Source organism: Mauremys mutica, chromosome 2 (genome assembly GCF_020497125.1).
Source record: "Mauremys mutica isolate MM-2020 ecotype Southern chromosome 2, ASM2049712v1, whole genome shotgun sequence".
Taxonomy (NCBI): Eukaryota; Metazoa; Chordata; order Testudines; family Geoemydidae; genus Mauremys; species Mauremys mutica.
In genome coordinates, this window is record NC_059073.1 from 215,145,177 (window position 1) to 215,167,183 (window position 22,007).

The window sequence follows — 22,007 nt, forward strand, 5'->3', positions numbered from 1 at the left end:
GGAAAAAAAATAATTTTCTTTTTGCAGACTGTCTAGAAATACATATGCTAAATACTATATTTTAATATAGAGTAATGCAATTCTAGTTTACATAAATCATTTATATTGTAGGCTTCACTGTTGTATTTTGTAAAGTTAGCATCTAATCCCAGGAGATTTTGATAATGAATTCCCAGTAAAAACAACTAAATTGCATTTAAATACCTGTTACTATATTTCTAGAAAATCTGAAAACAGAAAAACACCAGTCAATGGGACCTGAGGGCACTCAGCACCTTGCAGGGCCGGGCCGCAAATATAATGTAGTGATATCTATACTAACAGTAATTGAAATGGAGTTTGAGTGTTACCTGTGTGTGTGTGTGTGTGTGTGGAGGGGGGAGCTATGTAGTGAGATGCATCCACAGAGTTTGCAAATACACCTCTACCTCGATATAACGCCGCCCTTGGGAGCCAAAAAATCTTACTGCGTTATAGGTGAAACCGCGTTATATAGAACTTGCTTTGATCCACCGGAGTGAGCAGCCCTCCCCCCCGCCCCCTCCGGGAGCGCTGCTTTACCGTGTTATATTCAAATTCATGTTATATCGGGTTGTGTTATATCGAGGTAGAGGTGTAGCTCTAATAATTTACTAATACAGTTTGACCTGCAATATCTAGAATCACCAGTAGATGGAGGGCTCTGTGTAGGCCTAATACTTCAGGGACTGAAGTGGAAAGGAAGCTTGGCATATTTGTCGCCTTCCAAAATGGGAGTGTCACTGATTGATAGCTGCTGTTATCTCAACATAAAGAAGAAGATTGTCTCTTGTCTTCTCTGTAATCTTACACAGGTTTTTACAGTCCATAAGTTTAAACCTACAAAGCATGCCTGATGATTTCTTGTATACCTATTGTTAGTCTGAACATGTAACTCTCACGTCTCAAAATAGAGAGACCAGGTGGGGGAGGTAATATCTTTAACTGGACCAACTTCTCTTGGTGAGAGAGACAGACAAGCTTTCATAGAGCTCTTCTTCAGGTCAAAATAGAGTGCATTTGAGGCCTATCCAAAGCCTATTGTAATCAATGGAAAGACTTCCATTCACTTCAGTGGGCTTTAAATGAGGCTCTATATTGGAGTCCAGTGATTACTTGAAGTGTTTGTTTTTGGAACACCTTTTGAAATGCAAGTTGCTTGAAACAGTTTAATTTTTCAACTGATCACAAATACAAAAAGTGTGGCAGAGATTTTTACTTCTCCATATATAATAAATCTAATAAAAGCAAGGATATAATTAAAACCAGAAGTGAATACATCAGGGCCACCATTTTACAGTATCACCTTTATTTATTTATTTATAGGTAGTAATTACCACAGCATCTACTTCACGAGGAAATGCCAGGCCCCTTGTGTGGAGGTTGCCTTAGAGCGCTTTCTTCGTTATAGACTTAAATTCTTGTTAATATATCGATTACACTGCTTTTAAAATACACAGGGCCAGATCCTCTGTAAATCATGGAGGTATGCCAATATACGCCAGTCGAGAGTCTAGCCCACAATACATGCATATTACAGATGAAGAACAATAGCTATATCAATGCCTGTTAGTTTCACTAGAGTGAGGCTTTATCAGTATAAATGAAGGTTGTTTTATTTATATATTTTTAAAAAACTCCTAAAATTAGATACTGGGCATAACACTGATTAGTTTCATAATACCAACACCTCCGTTTTAGCATATCACCAGTAAACTGACTGGTAAAACTGTCTTGCAGCAGCACAGGCAATGATCTGTTGAATAATGGTTTAGTTTCCCTACACCGAGGGCCACAAAGCCGGCCTTTCATCTTTCGCCTATGTACATACACCTCGACCCTGATACAACGTGACCCGATATAACATGAATTCGGACATAACGCAGTAAAGCAGTGCTCCAGGAGGGCGGGGCTGCGCACTCCAGTTGATCAAAGGAAGTTAGATATAACGCAGTTTCACTGAAAATGCGGTAAGATTTTTTGGCTCCTGAGGACAGGGTTATATCGAGGTAGAGGTGTATCCATCTTCCTCCTCTCGTGAGCCCAGTCTGTTTCCTGCTCTAGCTTCCTCATTTTTTGTGTTTTCCCTTCTTCCTAGGGCAGGGAGCTTATGTTGTAACCAAATGACCACCTACCTTGCCCTGTTCTCACAGGGATGAAGTCACAGGATTTGCTGACTGATTAGCCACCTTCCTTAATTCAGTGGGCCTGCATTCATTACCTTATTTTCTGCATCAAATACATATGAATGTCTTGAGACTATTGTAATGTGGGGTGTGTAGCCGATTAGATCCACCTTTGTTACCATCCTCGCAGTGAAACTCATGTAAACAGATTGCAGAGAGTAGAAGGAAACTGAGTATTCTTTAAACTCTTAAATGTAACAATTATATGAACAATTTAAAAAAATTGTCTATCTTCTAGCTATCACAGGCCATTACTTTTAATCTCACTAATTCCTTCCTTAAGGACCATGACTGTGTCCACTCATTAACTATTGAGTATAAATATGCTCTCTTGCTTCAGCCAATTATTTATACTCAGTGTGCTAAAGCTACAGAGATTGGTGCCTGAAGTGCACCTGCAAAATATCCATAAAGGCAAACAATGCATTTACAAATCAAAACTAATTTTCTATAACTTTATAGGGCTACATGTTCAAAATTAGATCATAAGTGTCATCTGCAAAATGTAAGACATTTCCATTGCTGATTGTTGCATCAGTTCCCAAAGCATTTTATAGAGGTCACTGGAAATGTGAATTGCCTTCCAGGAAATGACCAAATGAGGCTCTGAGTAATCTCACATGAATATGGATTTAAAACCAAAGATTTGGCATGTGCATATAATAGGAAATAGGATTCATTGCAATCTAGTGCAAGCAGAATATAATTAAAAGGCATTCTGTATTGTTACAGAAAAGGAACTCTTTTAAATATGCCACACATATTTGGAATCATAAGACACTGGACCATAGTTTGCTGTTTGCTGCTGCCTCTGTGAAATACCAGAGATGAACTATTTCCTCAGCTCAAGCCTCACAGGCCATTTGTGAAGTGACAGCTGAGGAAAAACAGAGTTGCAATTTCACACAAATATTTAAACTCAATAAGAAGACCTGAAACAGTTTTGAGAAGCAACTCTGGAAGGTTACATTTTAAAAGACTGAAGATCATTAACTGTGGGGTACAACATTCAGTGCCATCATGTTTGTTTTTTTCCTTTTTTTTCTTTTTTACATATTAAGTATATATTTGTTGTGATTAGCATACCGGTATGTAGTCCATTCACTCCTCATCTAAGTAATGGGCTAGCACTGTGACCCTTTAAATCCCACTTTTTTCAAGCATTCAAGCTGAACTCTGTTTCTGTTGTTTCCATTACCTTTGCTATATGGTTTTTGGTCTATTCTATTTTGAATTGCTTTGCAACATCTTGGCTGGTTCATGTGTCAGAACATCACTTCAGATTTGACTTGCAGAGTAACGTGGATGTTTAAGTTTAATCAAAGAGGAAATAGCTCTCAGATGCATTATAATTGTTCCCTTCTGTTACACTGGTTAGAGACGGTGCTACAGCTGCTATATAGTAAAGCTACTTGTTTCTTCTGTGTGGCTGGCACAATTCATAGAAATCTCTTCAGTTGGTAAATTGCGACTTCTCCTCCAATATCCCAAATTTTTGGCTATTTTCATAATGTACATTTTAAAAGAGTCTCCCATAAAGACGTACAAGATTGGGTTCAGGCAGCTGTGAAACAAGGCTATACTTTTAGTTATTTGGAGGGCAACATCTATGGTTTTACTCATGTCACAGTCTGTAATCAGCAAGTAGATGACGTCTATGGCTCGCCAGAACTTGACTATATTGTAAGGCAGCTGAGTGACAATGAAAACAGCCACTACTGTAAGCAGAACTTTGAGGGGCCTAGATTTTTGAACGTTTGGAGACCTAACGAGTGCTCTGGCAATAGCTGAGTAGCAGGTCAGCATGACGAGGAAGGGTAACACAAATACTAGCGTAACTTCCAGGATTTGAATGGTTGCTTTAAGGAGTGTTCCTAGGTCCATTGGAAATACAGGAAAGCATCCATACCGGTCACCGTTTTTCTTGACTGTGTTAAAAATCAGTTCAGGAATGCTCAACAAAATGGCAGCCAGCCAGACACAGATACAAGTTACGCTGCATTGCTTTCCACCTCTTTGGTGACTTTGGGGTTTGGAAATGGCATTATATCTATCCACACTGATACAAGCCAAAAACTGCATGCTAGAGCTGAAGTTCATGGTGTATAAAGCAGAAGTGACCTTGCACATGATGTTTCCAAGCATCCATCCATGGACTGCATTTGCAGCCCAGAAAGGGAGGGTGAATAGCAGTAACAGATCAGCAATTGCCAAGTTGATGATATAAACATCTGTCTTAGTCTTTGGTTTCTTGCAGTAGGCATAGATTGCCACCACTAATGAATTTCCTGCAATTCCCACAATGAAAGCCAGTGAATAAAACACAGGTAGGAACAATTTAGTAAAATTTCTCACCTCCTCTTTTTCACAAAGCATTTCAAACTGAGTGTAGTCAAAGGTGAAGTTTGATTCACCATTGTCCTCATAATAGTCCATTGAGGTATTTTCACCCAACCCCATGGCAAAAGCTATAAGACAAAAAACAAATCTAAGTTGATTGCAAGTTTAAAGATTGTCAGTGGGCCCTAGAACACATTACGGTTTGTATAAAGATCTAAGCTAAATACAAATAAAAACTAACACTATGTATACATTTGAAAATAGTAAGATACTACCCCAAACAAACAATACATCTACAGCTGCTCAGGACAAGGGACTGTGTCTTCCTATCTGTTTATACAGCACCTAGCACATCTGAGCAAAACAATCCTGGCTGCAGATTTAGGGTGCTACCACAATACATACACTGAGAAGGAGAGCTAACTGTTTGAAATTGAGAGGCAGACATTGCTAAGGGGTGCCTGCAGTTGTATATTTCAGCAGGGTGTGTGTGTGTGAGATTTGTCAGATGCAAGTCAGCTGCTTATGGGAGGCGTCTGCTTAAAAACAGTAGAGCAGAATTGGCCCCAGTTCTGGCCATATTGAGTTCACTGGTGCTCTGCATGAGCGCAGGATCTACCTACTCGGATCTGTTTGCAGGATTGGTAGTCTGGTATGTCTCCACAGCAAAAGCTAGCCTACCTAAGCTAGTTTGAATCCAGCTAATGCACATAACAATAACAGTGAGGACAGTGCAATGCAGGCTTCAGAACCGGCTCGCAAACAGAGTACATATGCAGGGCTGCACTGTCTTTACTACTCTCGTTAGCTGCACCAGATGTATTCACGGTTGCTGTTGCACAGCTTTTGCTGTGAAGACATACCCTCTGAGGCAGTCTCAGTTCTGAGAGAAGAAAGGAAGCCACCTATTAGTTTTCCCATATACTATGCACAGAGTCGATTTTGTATCTAGTGAGAATTTTTAAAGGTCAGCAAAATAGTTCAAAACCAAAAACTTCAGTAATTCCCGAGTTATGCTGACAGATTTTCTTAATGATTAAGTGCAAGTACATGTTATAAATAGTCTCATCATTAAATTTTTATTGCCCTTTAATACTGTAGTTTAGGAGATCCCCTCTCCAGTCTGCATCTTGTAGACAATTCACTTATTACACTTTTCCCTGTATCCTATTCCCAGTTCCTATAACTATGTGGAATTTCAGCAAATGAGTAATTCTATCTAATGTAAAAAGAGACTGTGAGATCCTGTAATGGCCTATTATCTGGAAATAAACTGGACTAATGCTAGCCAAGAGCAGAAATCTGCTAAATAGAGAAAACACATTTTCTCTGTTACAGTGTTTCTGAATATTACTGTGTTAGTTATTGAAAACAGATGCTAAACTGATATCTGGCGCTGCCAGTGGGCTTTTTGAAACTTGAAAAAACGCATACAACATTGGCTGTCTTTAAAGAAAACATCTGCCAAATCCTTACTCAGAATATTTATCTGAAAATCTTTTTAAAATGACTTTTCTACAAATAAAAGTTAAATTGTTATTAATGTCATGTGCAAGGTATGAGTGTGTGGGTTAATCAAGTTGGAAACTTGAATTTTAAAAAAAATTGAGAAACGTTAACATTTTCATTTGATACTTGTATCCAAAAATTGTTTCCTCGCTTGGTCATGAAACTGCTTTCAAATTAATAAATGCTGGTTATTTAATATTGAGGTTTTGGTTGGTTGGTTTTGTTTTTAATCCTTAACCTCTGTGGAATTTTTCAGCCAACATTTCAACGGATTTCCTATTCTGGACTTTACACGAGAATTAGTTTTTCTTCATACAAGTCTGTCATCTGGTATTACTGCATTGTGAAGTATACAGTATAGAAGATAAAGGGATTCTATTCATTTTTATTTTGTTTGGCAAGGGATACTACTATGTATATTCTGCCACTGGTAGTTTCTATCAATCAGATGTTTCAACAACAATAATATTTTTGCAGTTACATGGCGCATTTATTGGAAGAATTCAAAGGTAGGAATTAGTATTCCCATTTTACCAAAAAGGAAATGGAGATCCAGGAGATTAAGGCACTTGCCTAACATTAGACAGAAAATTAGAAATATAATCTAGGTCTCCTGACTCCGTGCTCTAAAGTTTAGAGCTCATCTGGAAATGATTCATCTAAGAGGATTATTAGCAGATTTCCTTAAGGGCTAATAAAAAGGGAATTTAAACAGTTCCAGGAAAACTGACTCTCTGACATTTTTGTTAATGCATCATAAAGCAGGAAAGCTTGTAGGGTGGGTCATGTTCAGATAGCTGATATCGTTTTGGGTGAGCTGAATTTTGTATTAAATAATTGCCTGATGCTGCACGGTGGCTATTTGTCCCTAAAACTAATATTTCTTATTCTTGAGCAACATTTCTATTCATAGACATGCACTGTATCTAGTATGAATATTAATATACATATTTGCACATTTTATAAAAATTACAGAAGTTACCTTTTGGGTATGAATTCAATATTACTCTGCATGTGTGGGTAGGCAGCGCTCTGTATGGGGTTGTGTGCACACCACTACGATTAAATATGCATAGTGAGAAATGTACAGATTTTTTCATACCCCTTCTCCCCCTGGCTTTGACTTTACTGTACCACATGAGCACAAATCTATCACTAATGAATTATTTAATGTGACTTTCAGAATTGGAAGTGATTACTTGGTTCAATGAAATCCTTAACTCTGTAAAACAAACTTCAATAACATTCACCAAGAGCAAAATCTCCAGTCCTTCTAGCTACAAACAGACTCAGTATTACACTTAGTGTACAGATAAGTAAATAATAACATTTTAAAAAGAGAGAACTGACCTGTTTTTTTTTTTTGTCAGCAGTCTGGTAGCAGAAGCTGAAGTTTGGAAGTTGCACAGTGGAATGTTCGGTTCTGGTGTGACTCACTCTAATCTTCCTCCTCTTTCCTGCACCACGCCTTTAAAGTGAACCCAACTGTACTTTCATTTTAATTTTCCTGTAAAAATCCTGCTTTCCTGGAAGTCAGTTATTACTTGTGTGAGCTTGAGTAACAAGTTTGCTACTTATGTGCGTGTTTAAACCAGAGCAGCAGAGTTCTCTGGAAAATCAGCTAGTGGCATTCAACTTGTTTAGGTATGATTATCTAAAAAGGATAGGTAAACATTTGAATCTTTACAACAATACACTAGAATAACAATTCTGTTTTTGAAGCATCCCATTGTGCACAAAATTAAAAACAAACTTAACAACTCACTTCTTAAATTATGAAAGAAATAAAAACAGGTTTGTTACAGGGGGAACCTTTTGGGGAGGTTAACAATGGCGGTGCTGCACCTTTTTTTGACTATCTACAATATTTGACATACAAAGGTGAATGTTTCCAGTGGGTCCCCACTTCTACAATTTATTAAGGGATAGTAGGGGATGCTTATTTGGTTCTTTCAGTTTGCCCGTGTGCAAGATTGAATAAAGCCAGAAGGCTGGTATGCAAATACAGGGGAGTCGCATTTTACGCGGGGATTAAGTTCTGAAGTCAGCGCGTAAGGCGAAAATCGCGTATAGTCAAACGCTCATTGAGTGGAATGGCGGGCGGAATCACTCACTACAGATACAGTATTTAAATTGTAATTTTCTCATTTTTGTTTTGCTGAGCGTGTATAGTTAAAATCACGTAAGTTAAATGTGCCTATGATGCGACTCCACTGTAGTGGAAAAGCCAGTGATATGTTATCTGCCAGGACTGAGGATCAGATCTAATGCCCAAAGGAAGAATTCTCAGGCCCTGATGGGCAATGGATAAGGCCCTGAATGAGGCTGGAGCATTATTATTATTTAATTATTTCTACAGTATCTGAGATGACGTGCCACTTTCCAGAAACATAAACTGACAATGTCCTTGCCCAGAAATGTTTATAATCTAATTTAATCATGACCCCACAAGTAATGTATCAGTTAACAATAGTGAGAAAGACAGATTTATTCAGTTAGGAGGTTGTGTGCAGTATTTTGATTGTCGACATTCTGGCAGATTGTGTATTCTCAAGAGTTTACAAAACAAAAGGGTCTTGCCCAGATTAGTTTATCTGGCCAACCTCATGACAGTGACGCTGCTCTTTTGTGTATATACAACGTCAGTGGCCTCCCACACACTTTGACAGATTTTATTCTGCCCTGTCATTTTGTATCCTGTAGCTGTTCAGTATTTTACAGTAAATGGCATACAGGATGCCAGACAGAGAAAGCAGGCCAGGGCTTTGCTTTTTGGTACAATGGATAATTAGTAGCACCTACCATGTTCTGCCTGTGCTGAAATAAGTGTAATGTGTATAGGTTCCATTTTGCAAAATGGAAGGCTGGAGCCAGGTGTAGCAAACATTGTTTCAAGTCTTTTTTGGTCTGATTTGTACAGCATAGAAAGAAAAATAGGAGGAGAGTGGAATTTCCAACTTACAGAGAGAGTCCTGCTGTAACAACATGTTGCTTGTCTATTGGGCCTTTCATCTGAGACATCAAAGCACTTGACTCACATTGTCTAAGAAGGAGGAGATTTTTTTAAAGGCCCTGAGGTACCTAACTCCAGTTGACTTTCAGCACAGACAGTTCAGACAAGGAATGCCATTGCTTAAGGGCTTGATGCAAATCTCCTTGAAATCACCGGGAGTTTCTTGGATCAGAGCCTAAGAATGCACAATACTACTAGACAACCAGTTTAGGACCGGGAAAGAAAACTGCCATGTCCATTTGAAACTGCAAGGAGAAGATAGCAATGAGAGTTGATATTTATTGGGAGGGAGGATTAGCTCAGTGGTTTGCACATTGGCCTGCTAAACCCAGGATTGTGAGTTCAATCCTTGAGGGGGGCATTTAGGGAAGTGGGGTAAAAATCTGTCTGGGGATTGGCCCATGATCTCCTGTGGTCCCTTCCAACCCTGATATTCTATGATTCTAAAATGGTGTTGTTAGCAATGTTACTGGCCAATAGGCAGACTCTGGAAAAATCTTAATTTGACAAACTATGTGTCTGACATCCCAAAAGTTGGAGTTCCACCATGCTTAAACTCTTCAGATCCAGCTTTGGAAGACGTAGGGTAGAGCCCTTTTCCCAGACAGGAGAGGGAAAATATAATATAACCTTTAGGGTTTAAAAAGCAGTAGGGCACTTGAAATAAATAAGGGGGGGGGCTTTTAAGGAGTGGAGTAAACTTTAAAATGATACTGAACTTTGTTTAGCTTAGCGAGTGTGACAGGATGTTTTTGACTAAGTATCATTTATTCATGTTTCAAGATACATAAGCAGTGCCCACGCAGAGCTCTTGTTGCCTTTGCTAAAAAGCTGAATGTGCAGCTGCATCAAAAATAAAGCCAGCAGCCACTCCTTGCCTCCAAAACATAACCAACCACAATAAATCAAGCCCAACCGGCACTTCATCCCCCATATATGCTAGACCTTGTTATGGCCCATGCTTCCTAAAATCCTGGGGAAATAGTTCAGCCTTGCAGCACGACCTAAAGATTAACAAATTTGGGCTAGTTTGAAGCAGAAGGTGAGAGGAGCAGGTTCCAGCCTTCAAGACCCCTCAGTGAGAACAACTTGAGAAAGCTCACTCTCTTACTCTGACAGGCCTCTGCTGACTCCTCATGGCAGGGTGGCACAGAGAAGGAGGTACTCTCTCAAACATACAAATCACAAGGCAGGATAAATCAAAACCAACACCTTAAGTCTACCTGAAAATCAGTAGACAGCCAGGGCAGTTCACTGAGCACTGATGGCATCTTTTTGGGGCAACAAACTCTGTTTAATAACGGAGCTGCGACATTCTGCACCAATTTCAGTTTCGGGGTTGAATTCAGCCATGCCAAACCCATGAAAAAAATGCAGAAATTGGACTTGTTTTTGGCTTAATTGGCTTATGAGTTGCTTGTTGGCTAGTTTTTGGCTTTTAGCTTGTTGCTTATTGTAGCTTGTTGCTACAATAAGCAACAAGCTACAATAGCTTGTTGTAGCTGCTTTTTTTTTTTTTTTGGATCGGCTCCCGGCAGGCAGGGGTAAAGGTAGGGGAGAGAGTCAGGGGTGCATAGCAGGCCCACCACGCCGGGTGGAATCTAGTCACAGAGTGTTGGGGTTCTTAAGGATTGGCTTGTTTTGGCCTTGTTTTGAAATGGGATTAGGCTGATTTTTGGCTTATTGTGGAAGTCGGGGTGCTTATTTTCTGCGTGAAAGTGGGCAACTGTGGTTGAATTACAGCTGATCCAAGTTTTTTTGCCCTAACACTGAAGTAGTGCACCACTTTTTTGTTTGTTTTCCTTATGATAGAAGAGGATAACACCACCTCCTCTCTGGGGCCTTTCTGTTGTTAATTTTATCCCTCTTGATTTACTTTACCTTCAGAAAGATCAGAAATGCCTGGTCTCTCCTGGTTTTGCTGGGGGGCCACTGGGACATGTTTAGTGTGAGCTCTATCACCTTAACAGTGTGGGGGGAAAAAAACAACAAGCGGGTTGTTTTTTTGTTAGTTTCTTTAAAAAATATATATAATTCTGGCCTTCTTTATATATCATGAAGAAGCAAAAGAAGGCCAACGTGTTTGTTCCTTCGCAGACCTCCCACAAAAAGTAGGACCAGATCCAGTATATTGCAATAATCTACTCTTGAGATGATGTAGGCACAGATCACAGTAGCAAGGCCCATAACTGAGGGGAAACTACCACAAATTCACAGCCAGATCAGGGGGAAGAGGTGGAACCTTTCCTGAAACTAACAGCACTTGGGGTTCCAACGCGCTCCCCCTCCCCCTCCCAGATGGTGAGCTCTAGCTACTATAATTGGCAACCATCCTCAGGAACAACAACAGAATAATTCTCACTGTGACTTCTGATTGCTTCTCTTCCACACACACCCATTCTCCCTCTCTCCCCCTCTCCCCCAGTACAACCTATTCAGCATTACTTTGTACTTATCTGGACTGAGCTTCAAGCAGTTAGCTCTCATCCATACTCCAATCTCCCCCAAACACTGATTAAGGCATTCATCAGCAGTGCCTGGGTGGGATGAGATAAAAATATAGAGTTGGGTGTCAACAACTTATCGAAAGCACCACAGCCCAGGCTTCCTGACTAACTCTCTTAGTCGCTGGCCCTGGATACATATTGAACAAGAGGGGACATAGGATGGAACCCAGTGGAACTCCACATGACAGTACTTTTAGGAGAAAGAGCTATCGCTCAACACCACCCTCTCAGCCTGTTACCCAAGAGCAGCTCTGCCCACTGTAGCTACTACCTACAGGACTGTCAATAACACCTTTTCATCAATGGCCTTGAAGGTAGCCAGTAGATCAATAAATATCAGCATGGACACACAATCTTTGTTAGCAGGAGAAGGTAATCTAGGAAGTCCACAGTGCAGTCTGTGGCATATTCAGGTCTGTATCCAGAGCAACAAGGGTCAAGGATATTCTGGGCCTCTAAATACTCAGAGTTGGCTTGCCCTAACCGTCTCTATAATCTGAACCCAGAAGGAAAGAGTAGATGCTGGACAATACATAACCAGATTGTAAGTATCAAGCTTTGGCTTCTTGAGCAAGGGTCTCACAGCTGCTTCCTTAAGAGAAGCGGACACATACTCTCTCTTAAGGGAAGAGTTGATACTCTTCATCAGCAATGGACTCATTTTATCTCTGTTTTAAGTGCAATTGAGTAAAAGTAGGTAATTATGAACATGCATTTCTTTAGTTTGGAACCACACACAGGGAATTTAGAGTAGGATCACAGAAAACACAGGGTTGACCATAATCAGCTAACATGTTTTTAAATACCTTTATCTCTGTTCTATATAAGGTGCCACGTAGTGTTTAAAAACATGTTAATTAACATGTGGCTAACCAGACCTCATTTTCCAAGTCTAGACAGAGTTATAGTCTAAACATTTTGGCCAACTTCTGAAGAAATAAAAATAAGGACAGCTAATTAGAATTTGGCTAATATCCATATTGAAATGTACTTTCAGTCAGCATTCAAAGTCTTCTATTCCCATTTGTTGAACATTGGGTTTCCTGCAGTCTTACTATTAATTCCTGCCAAAATGGCAGTCCCAGCTTCTCTGAGTGCTGTTTTTGTTTAATAAAATGTAATAAATACCAAATTGGTTTGTAAACAAGATTGAATTCCGGACTTGCAGAAGCACAGGAGTCTTCTTTTAGTCTCACCCTGGAGCAGAGATCTCTCTCTGATTCTTACAGTTCTTTTCTAGGATGGAAAAAATCATATGGTTATCAGACCTTTTGACTTTTGAGGATGGGGAAAAAATGGGAAGGAATTTTTCCCTCTTTCCATGAGGAATGGAAAACTCTGCTTATGTTGAAAACTCTGGCTTCCTGTGTACCGCAGGCCACAGAACCTCACCCACCCATGATCATGATTTACGGACTTTAAAAGTTACAGAAAATCCACATTTTACTCTAGATCAAGCCAGCAAGTGACCCATGCCCCATGCTGCAGAGGAAAGTGGAAAAAGGCCTAGAGTCTCTGCCAGTCTGACCTGGGCGAAAGTTCCATCCTGACCCCAAATATGGTGATCAGTTAGACCCTGAGCCTCTCAGCAAGGCTCATCAGCCAGACACATGATAAAGAATTCACTGTAGTAATTCAGAGCCCTCCCCATCTAGTGTCCCATCACCGGCCACTGGAGATATTTTCTACTAGCTGTTGCAGATGGACCACATGCCACTGTAGGCAATCCCTTCATACTGTCCCCTCCATAAATTTACCAAGCTCAATCTTGAAGCCGATTAGGTTTTTTTGCCCCCATTGCTCCCCATTAAACTGTTTGAGTTTGATTTCCACTTCGGATGTGGTAATTTCTGCTTCCAAATACGCATTTCCATTAACCACTCTGCCACTACCCCAAGCTCCTGATTACCCTTATTTAAAACTGAGGCAAAGTATTTGTTTAGGTGCTGGGCCATGCCTAGATAATCTTTAATCTCCACCCCATCTTCAGGATTTAACAGTCACACTTCTTTTCTTTACATTTATATGGCTAAATAATCTTTTACTATTGGTTTTAATTTCCTATTCCTAGGTCTAACTCTGCTTGGCTTTTGGCAGTTCTCAATTTATCCTCACACTTTCTGACCTCTAAGAGGTAGCTTTCCTTGCTGATCCATCCCGTCTTCTATTCCTTGTAAGCTTTCTGCTTTCTCTTAATAATCAGTTTGAGATGCTTGTTCACCCAGTTTGGTCTGCAACCCTTCCCTATGAATTTTTTCTCCTTGCTCAGGATGCAGCTCCAGATAATTTCTGCAAGTTTGACTTAAACTAATTCCAAGCTTCCTCCACATTCAGATTCTTGAGTTCTTCAGTCTAGTCCACTTTCCACTTCTCTTAATTTTTTTAAGTTTGCCCTTTTGAAATCAAGGACCTTAGTTGCTAACCAATTTTTGTCTATCCTTCCATTTAGTTTAAACTGAATTAGCTCATGATCACTCAAACCAAGGCTGCCCTCTACAACCAGTTCTTCTATGAGGTCTTCAGTGTTTACCAATACTAAATCTAAAATGGCATCATATTTTGTTGGTTTGCTGACCATTTGGTGAAGAAATCTGTCAGCTATCACATCTAGGAATATAGTATCACTTGTCCTGCAATCTATAGCTGGGAAATTAAAGTCTTCCATAATTACACAATTCCTGGTAGTGTTGATTTCTTTAACAATATTAAATAGGTCTTTCTTCATATTCAGAACAGATTCTGGGGGGATCTGTAGCATACTCAAAGCACTAGCCTCATAGAGCCTCTTTCTTCTCCAAAGTGATTTTGACCCAACCAGATTGTTTTATCTGTTCTATCACTTTTTAAATTTTTTACAGTCTATCTTGTCATTAATAAACAATGCTACTCCACCACCTTTATCTTTATTTCTGTCTTTCTTTAGCAGTACATACCCTTCAATACCTGTACTTCAGTCATGATAATTATTCCATCATGTTTCTGTTATTGCTATACTATCTGTTTTCACTTCCTGCACCGGTCATTCTAGTTTCTCCATTTTGTTATCCAGACTTCTTACATTGGTGTACATATATCTTAGTTGTTGCTTGGCTTTGCCCAGATTCCTCTCCCTATTAGGTACGGTCATTCTACTGCCAGTATTGCCTACTTGACTGTTAGTGCCAATACCAGTGACATTCCTCTTGGTGTCCATTCTTCAACCCTCTATTGTTCCATTCTTCATTGCTGTATTCTGTCTTACTTGATTTTCCTCCTGCTCAGTATTAGAATCAGGCATGGAGATTACATGAGCATCTCCCAACTGTCTACCCCGAATTCCTAGTTGAAAGCTGTTTTAATCAGTTGTGCCAGCCTCCATCCCAGCACTCTCTTTTCCTCTCTATTCAGGAGGAGTCCATCCCATGAAAACAGACCTCTATTTGTGAATTCCACCCAGTGGTCGAACATCCCAAAGCCCTTCTTATAGCTCCATTGCCTGAGCCATCTGTTGGTCATCATAATCTGGTCTCACCTTCACTCTCCTCCTCTAAGGACAGATTGAATACCACTAAAGGTCACCTGAGCCTCCATTTCTTTAATGTCTTCCCCAGCCAGGCATAGTCTCCCTTGATGCATTCCAGTGAGAATCCAGCAGTATCATTGTCTTTCATGTGGGAACAAATCAGTGGGTTCTTTCCTCATCCCATTAGGATCCTTTAGAGCCTCAGGTTCACATCCTATATCTTAGCTCCCGGCAAACAGCATACCCATCTGTTCGGTGGATCAGCTCTGGTGACAGGCCTGTCTGTTCCTCTTAGTAGGGAGTCCCCAGTCATGTAGACCTGCTTCTTCCCAATGTTGGTGCAATTCTCTGGCCTTCCTCCTTTTGTTCTTTCTGGCTGCAAGTCCTATGTCTTTTGTTCTCACTTGCAATCTTCTGAGAGTCATCCTCTATCCTCCTGAGGCTCCGAGCTCTGGCTATCTCCACTGATTCTTCCCCTCTGCTTCTCTTCTTTGCCCTCCCACCTTCTGTTACTACCTTCCATGCCCTTTCATTTTCCAAGTCAGCAAACCTGTTCCTCAGCTCATCTGTTCAAATCCCCTTTAAAACTCAATAGTAGTTTCTGCCTGCATCTCCCAACCTTAGATCTTTTCTTCCATCAGATCTATCATGCAGCACTTCATACAAACAAAGCACCTATCAAGTACCTGCTCCAGGATAATGTACATCCCACAGCTTCCACATCCAGTCATCTTCATTGTCTCTTCCATTCCTTGGGTCACTGCCACTGCTACCTCTATGGCTGTCATAGCCTTCCTGCCTAAAGTCCTGTCAACGAGAAGAAAAGCACATGCACGCACACAAGCCTTCCCCTCCCCTTCCAATGTCTCGCCTCAGACTCCCCCGTTTTCAGCACTGTTTGCTGGCTCCTGTGTGCTGCGCCCAAGATTGAGATATTTCCTTTTCTCCGTGCCATTGTGCTATTGATTTATAAGATCTGACCAGATGTCTTGTCTCAGTGCTGAACTATGCACTAACTTAAAAATGAGAAGTTTTTCTAATTGTTGGACTATACGATTATTGAGTCATAGAAACTTTTTTCCTAGTTTTTTTTTAATGTGACAGTGATGCAGTTTAAAATGATTTTCAGTTGTTTAAATAATAATTCCAGAAGGTCACATTTTGTCCTGAAATAGGTTTTATGATGAAAGCTGCATTACTCAAGGGTTAGGAAAATAACACCATTACTCATGGATTACAAACTACAAGATAAACATTGTTGAGAAGAAGGGGCAATATATTTTTCCTGGGTGTTATCTGTAGCACCAACAGTCTGATACTGTGAGTGTTTTCATCTGCACCCTTTACTTTACACATGCTAAATTAAAATAGCTTTAGAAAAATACTCACCAATGTACTATACAGTGCTGTTCCCCATATCTGTTTCTAGTTATATCACCTCTATTCATGACCAATTCCCAGAATCTACAGACCATGAGTCCTTAGGGGCATGAGACACAGGCGCTCACATTAGCTGTTCCTCCACAAAAATGCTACCTAGAAACCTACCCCATGGATGTGCTGGAGAGAGAGAAGAGGAGTGGGGGTGGGGTTGGAAGAGACTCCCATTTCTTTTCTCAGTACATTGTAATGTACAAACTTGATCTGTTTTACAGCTGAGTGGGACATCTGTGTTTCACTTTGGGAACACTTTGCTGTATAATCTAGACTAATCCAGAATCTTGTGAATTGTTCCTGACTTTTTTTGAAAGAGACCTTTTTTTTCCCCAGAGATTTTTCTATCAATATGATTTTTCAGTTTGCAAACTTTACATCTCCAGCTTACGTTTCACAAAGTGCTGCTAATTCCACTCCTAAAGAAAAGCTAATGTTGTGTCAGGAAAGAGGGAAGTAAACAGCCAGCACTCTTGCCCTCCAAGCAAAAACAGCCTTTAGCAGAAGAAAGTAAATCTCTCTCCCACCCTTGTCACTCTTAGGACATGCAACCGTAGACTGTTCTTGTGTCAAGGTGGCTGTGCTTTTGTGGTGGCAGCTCTCTTCAAAGCCAGGCTGGCTATGCTCCGCAGGCAGTAGTTATCATCAAAGCTCCTATGGCAGCTTGACTCTGGTCACCATAGCTCCATTTCCAGCTACTTCCCCATACAGTAGAGACCCCCCCAAGCACTGCTGGGGCAGCATTTCCACATGTTTTCAAAGCGGCTATTCAAACGAGAATGGTTTAAATGTCAGTTGATACCAAATGGGCACCATTGTACTGAATTAGTGAAAAACGGCTTGGTGTATGGAAAAGATGTTCCATTAGCGTGAGGTACTACCCTGAAGTGTGACTTGAAAAGTGTCATCGTGGGGTTACCGTGTTATTGTGTCTCAGTGATCTCCGTATAACCACTTCACTTTACACCATAAACAGGATGGATTTACTAACTACCAGCTCAGCAAACTTGAGACTATGTCTACACTACTGCGGGATTGACGCTGCTGCGATCGATGCACCAGAGGTCGATTTAGCAGGTCTAGTGAAGACCCACTAAATCAATGGCAGAGCGCTTCTCCAGTATTCCACCAGGAAAGAGAGGAGTAAAGTAAGTTGATGGGAGAGCATCTCCTGTCGACCCAGTGCAGTGTAAACACCTCAGTAAATCGACCTAAGCTATGTTGACTACAGCTAAATTTAGCGTAGCGTAATTTAGGTCAATTTACCACGATAGTGTAGACATAGCCTCAGCTTGGGATCTGACAGTCAAATTGTGCTTTTGGTTCATTACCACCAGTAATAAAGATCCTGCAGGTCAAATCCCATCCTCAGTGACATGATCTGTGTAAGTGTGATGACTTCATTGGGCATTGCCATGGCAATTTAACAATTCTGCTGATAGTTGTGCAAGGTCAAATAGAATCCAGCCCATTCTCCCATAGCTATGGTGTTCCTGTAGGATGTAAAAAGGACCAAAGCTATGTGATGGTACTAAGGCAAGGAGATGGGTCTCTGAATAGATCATAGTGGGGGAGCAGATCTGTTGAGAAATCATTTTTAGTCACTATTCTCATCTAGATCCATATAATCCATCCTAGAATAATCTTTTGGATTATCCATTACATTTTTGGTTTTCTGTGACACAAACATATATCAGATAATGCAGTGGCTGGCTCAAAAAACTACTGATGTATTTTCAGATAAGAATTCCCATTGAGTTTAGTTTTGTCTTGAAACCAGAACAAAGCACTTTGAATGAAAAAAAAGTGCTTACAAAACTGGCTGTGCTTGAAGAGGGTAGCATCTGGTTTGAGTGAGTGAGTGCTTGCCTTGGTTATTTGCTCAAATGCAAGGGTGATGGAATTAATTTAGACTCCCTCTTCAAGCACCTTGTTTGATCTTTTTCCTAGGAAAATAAAAATGAATGATGGAACTGGATCCAGGCCATTTTCTGTTTGATTTTTTTTTTTCATGTTAATCAGGTGGTTGCACTTCCTTTTCTATTCAATAGCCCAGAAACAGCATAGATAATAGATTCCTCACCTTTGCCATGGTTACACTAAAGAAACATTGTAAGAAGTTGTTCTGTGAAACTTCATTAAATTACTTCCCTAGAGAGATTTTTATGTGAAAAGTGATTTCTTGTGTTTTTAGGGGCTGGGAATACAAATTGCAAAGTCGCACTTGTGATGGCCAAAAATAAAAATCTTTCTGCATCCAGGTAAGAATTAAATGGTTACGGAGACATTTGTTCAGGATCCAAGCAATGAGATTCAAATTAAAAACCCATTTATTGAACCAGCCATTGCTCAAAACACCTTTACATGGAACCATTTTAATTGCATTGGTCAGTTAGAGTTGAGTATGGTTTAGAAATGGAACCTTAGGCCATATACGTACCCTCAGAAATCTAACTGACCAAACTTCAGAATTTCTCAGATAAAGAGTCCAAGTCATAAGATACTCTTGATCTGTGTGGATTGGATCAAGGACAACATATGGCCTTAATGTCTTTAGTTCTCCCTTCAGCCTTTTGAAAATGTATCCTTTAAAATCAACGTAATGAATATTCACTTTTTAAAACTAAAGCCTACCACCAGACCTGGTTTACATTTTTAATTCATTTAATTGTGTTAAAGCATAACTAGAGGAGGGAATGGTTCTATGAATATTAATAAAAGCAAAACTATACAGTTTGTCAGATCAGAAAAACTTAGTGCAAGAATCAAATCAAAAGGCCTGAATCCTGCTCCTACTGAAGTTAATGCCAAAACTCCCTGTAGCAGGGTGAACCTCTGCTCCTGCCCTGAGGGGTTTAAAAGTGGCCTGGCAGGGCTTGAGAGCTGCTGCTCTAAAAGTTGGGCTGATTGAGGGAGTGGCTGCAGGTGAGGCCACGCCCCAAACTGAGCCACAGCTGGCCCCTATAAAAGGCCAGGGAGGCCAGAGGCCCAGAAAGTCTCTCTCTGCCTTCAGAGAGAGAAGGGCCTAGCTGCAGGGAGCTTGAGACTGGATACCTGAGTGAAGCAGGGCTGGGGACAGGCTGAGGAGCTCCAGCCTGGAAAGCCCCAGGCTGCGGCCTAGCGAAGGGCCAACAGGTACTGGGGGTTGCAGAGGGCAGCCCAGGAGTAGGCTAAGGCAGCAGGTCCAAACCCCTTTGCCAGTGATGAGTAGGCTGATACTGCAGTCTGCCCCAGAGTGTGGGGCTAGACGATGACTGGCAGTAGCCAATACTGAGGCAAGGTGGGGATAGAGGGTGGGGATTCCCTTAGAGGGGAGACCCTGAGAGAAAGGGGTTACTGCTGAGGGGCAGCACCCCATGTAAAAGGGCACCGGGTCCAGGGAGGGAGGACAGGTGGATCACCAGCCTGCAGAGGGCGCTCCAGCGCTGGACAGAGCTAATTCCCGGAGTCACCAGCAGGAGGCGCCGCAGGGGTGAGTCCCACCCGTCTACACTCCCATTAACTTAAATGGGGCAAGATCGAGATGCCAGTATACATGGAAAAGTTATTTGAATCACGGGGTTTAACAGTTCATTCATACCACAAGTTCTGAAAGCAGGGACCTTAGTATTTCCTCAGTCTTCTCAACCCAGCTATTCCTGACATAATGCATTGTAGTTACATGTACATCAAGCAGAGAGAAAAATATGAAGGCATCTATTTTGATGCTTACTATAGAAAGGCTCACACTCAGGGCGCGCACCTTCTATCTGGCACCCTTCTCTGAGTGTTGGAACCCGATGTCCAGCTGCGCAGCCCCCCTGGGCACAGCTTTTTACCTTCATTTCTCCCCCTTGCTCCCCGTTCTTAAACACCTCTCTCTCCTACATCTCCACCCACATGTGTAGCACAGGAGAGTACAGATCATACAAAACTTTTTAAAAGTTGTACTTTAAAAAAAAAAAAAATCTAAAATAGCTATTGAGATTTCTCCTAACTGTTACTTTTGTCCTGATCAGGTACAGACAGCACAGTATGATCATAGTTCCACTGGACATACCAGGCTTGAAACTTGTAAGACCTCTTTCCGTGTTTGGCTACCTGGGTAAGGATGAAATCGTAATTATCAGCCATGTTTGCATTTGTATTAGCCCACTCGGGATCTCAGGAGTAATAATTATACTATAAACATAAAGTACTAAAGACACTCTTTGAATGCATATCTAATAGGAACATCAGTACTGAGCACCTGTAATTTGTGAGTGAATATTGGCTAGAACCAATTTTATACATGGATATTTTGCTTTTTCTTTGTTTGATTAGATCAGCCCCACGGTGGACATTTTGAAATACATTTTAATGAAGTGCGAGTACCTGCCTCCAATTTAATACTAGGTGAGCTTCACTGTTAACTGTTCTTTGAAAGTCACTGCAATGACACTAACAAAGTAATTGTGGCCTTTTAAAATCTGATGAAAGCTGTGATGAATAACCTTACTATGTAAAGAATATGCCATTAAGCTTTTGTTCTTCCTTTGTATGTTTAGCTTTCTCTTGGAGAGAGAATTTCATTCTTGACAGTAGTGTCAATAGGGGTTGAATTGGGCCAGCACACAGTCCCTTAGCAGTACTTTTCTGCCTCAAAACATCTCTGACTAGTCTGCAGCATCTGAGTTGTCTCCTCTTCATAGCAGAAGAGGAGACAAATTGTGCTTAATCTGTTTCCAACCTATTTGCTCAGCCAGGAAAGGGGTTCAGAATGTTATCTTTCCCCCCTCCTCCAATAACCTAACATTGCAGAATACTTAGTTTTTATCTTTTTGGTTTTTAAGTAGATATGGTTGCTGTACCAGCAGTGCCAAAATTCCTCCTGCACTGTGGCAGGCCAAAGCAAAGGCTATGGAGTTTTTATCCAAGAACAAACAAACCTCTTAGAAGTTTCCTTCCTTCCTTCCTAATTCCTTCTGAATACAGCCCAGGCCTCTCAACAGACAGGTCTGCCTCAAAGTCTTTCAAAACAGAATTCTGATGTAGCCTATGGCCATGCTATCCTGAACAAGCCTGATCTCGTCAGAATTCTGCATAGGCAACAATAGTTATTACTTGCCCCTTCTTGTAGGAGGAACGTTTTGACCTCTCTGACTCACGCCAAGTCTCATCTGGGGAGAAGCTAGGATTTATATAGCTTCTTCGCCCACCATGTAAGTGCTTTGCTGAATCAGAGTTTTATTGAATCACTCTTGGAACTGATCTTTCAGTTGAACATTCATCAGTTACGCTCTGGGAACCACAAATTAAAAAACCTCAACTCCCATAAAGTTGATAAAAATGTAAGAAATAATTAGGTAATTCAAACCCAACTGGAAACCAGAATAATAACCCCTTAGGCACAAATAGTATTGACAGAACCTGAAGAGAGAGTGGGAGTTGCTGTGTGTTGCTTTGTGTGAATACATATAGGTATTAAACAATTAAAATGGCTACAGTGCTGCAAAATAATCTTTGTAAAGAAGCTCCTC

At 40.7% G+C, this 22,007-nt stretch overlaps 2 protein-coding genes across 4 annotated transcripts in view; one reads left to right on the top strand and one right to left on the bottom strand.

Annotated features, from left to right (window-relative positions):
- The window catches only part of ACAD11 (acyl-CoA dehydrogenase family member 11), a 55,809-nt gene that overhangs the window by 25,980 nt on the left and 7,822 nt on the right, over nucleotides 1-22,007 (top strand). For both annotated transcript variants that reach the window (XM_045004411.1, XM_045004412.1), the window contains exons 14-16: nucleotides 18,704-18,770; nucleotides 20,508-20,593; nucleotides 20,812-20,883. In XM_045004411.1, the coding sequence (XP_044860346.1) occupies nucleotides 18,704-18,770; nucleotides 20,508-20,593; nucleotides 20,812-20,883 (225 nt within the window). The remainder of the gene's footprint in view (nucleotides 1-18,703; nucleotides 18,771-20,507; nucleotides 20,594-20,811; nucleotides 20,884-22,007) is intronic.
- On the bottom strand, nucleotides 764-7,884 carry ACKR4 (atypical chemokine receptor 4). 2 transcript variants are annotated; one of them, XM_045004419.1, is made up of 3 exons: nucleotides 7,404-7,884; nucleotides 7,036-7,109; nucleotides 764-4,672 (listed from the first exon to the last, which is right to left on the bottom strand). In XM_045004419.1, the coding sequence occupies exon 3, from the start codon at nucleotides 4,662-4,664 to the stop codon at nucleotides 3,600-3,602; it is 1,065 nt and encodes a 354-aa protein (XP_044860354.1). In that variant the 5' UTR covers nucleotides 4,665-4,672; nucleotides 7,036-7,109; nucleotides 7,404-7,884; the 3' UTR covers nucleotides 764-3,599. The 2 variants fall into 2 exon arrangements, with proteins under 2 accessions (XP_044860354.1, XP_044860353.1); XM_045004418.1 differs by lacking the exon at nucleotides 7,036-7,109.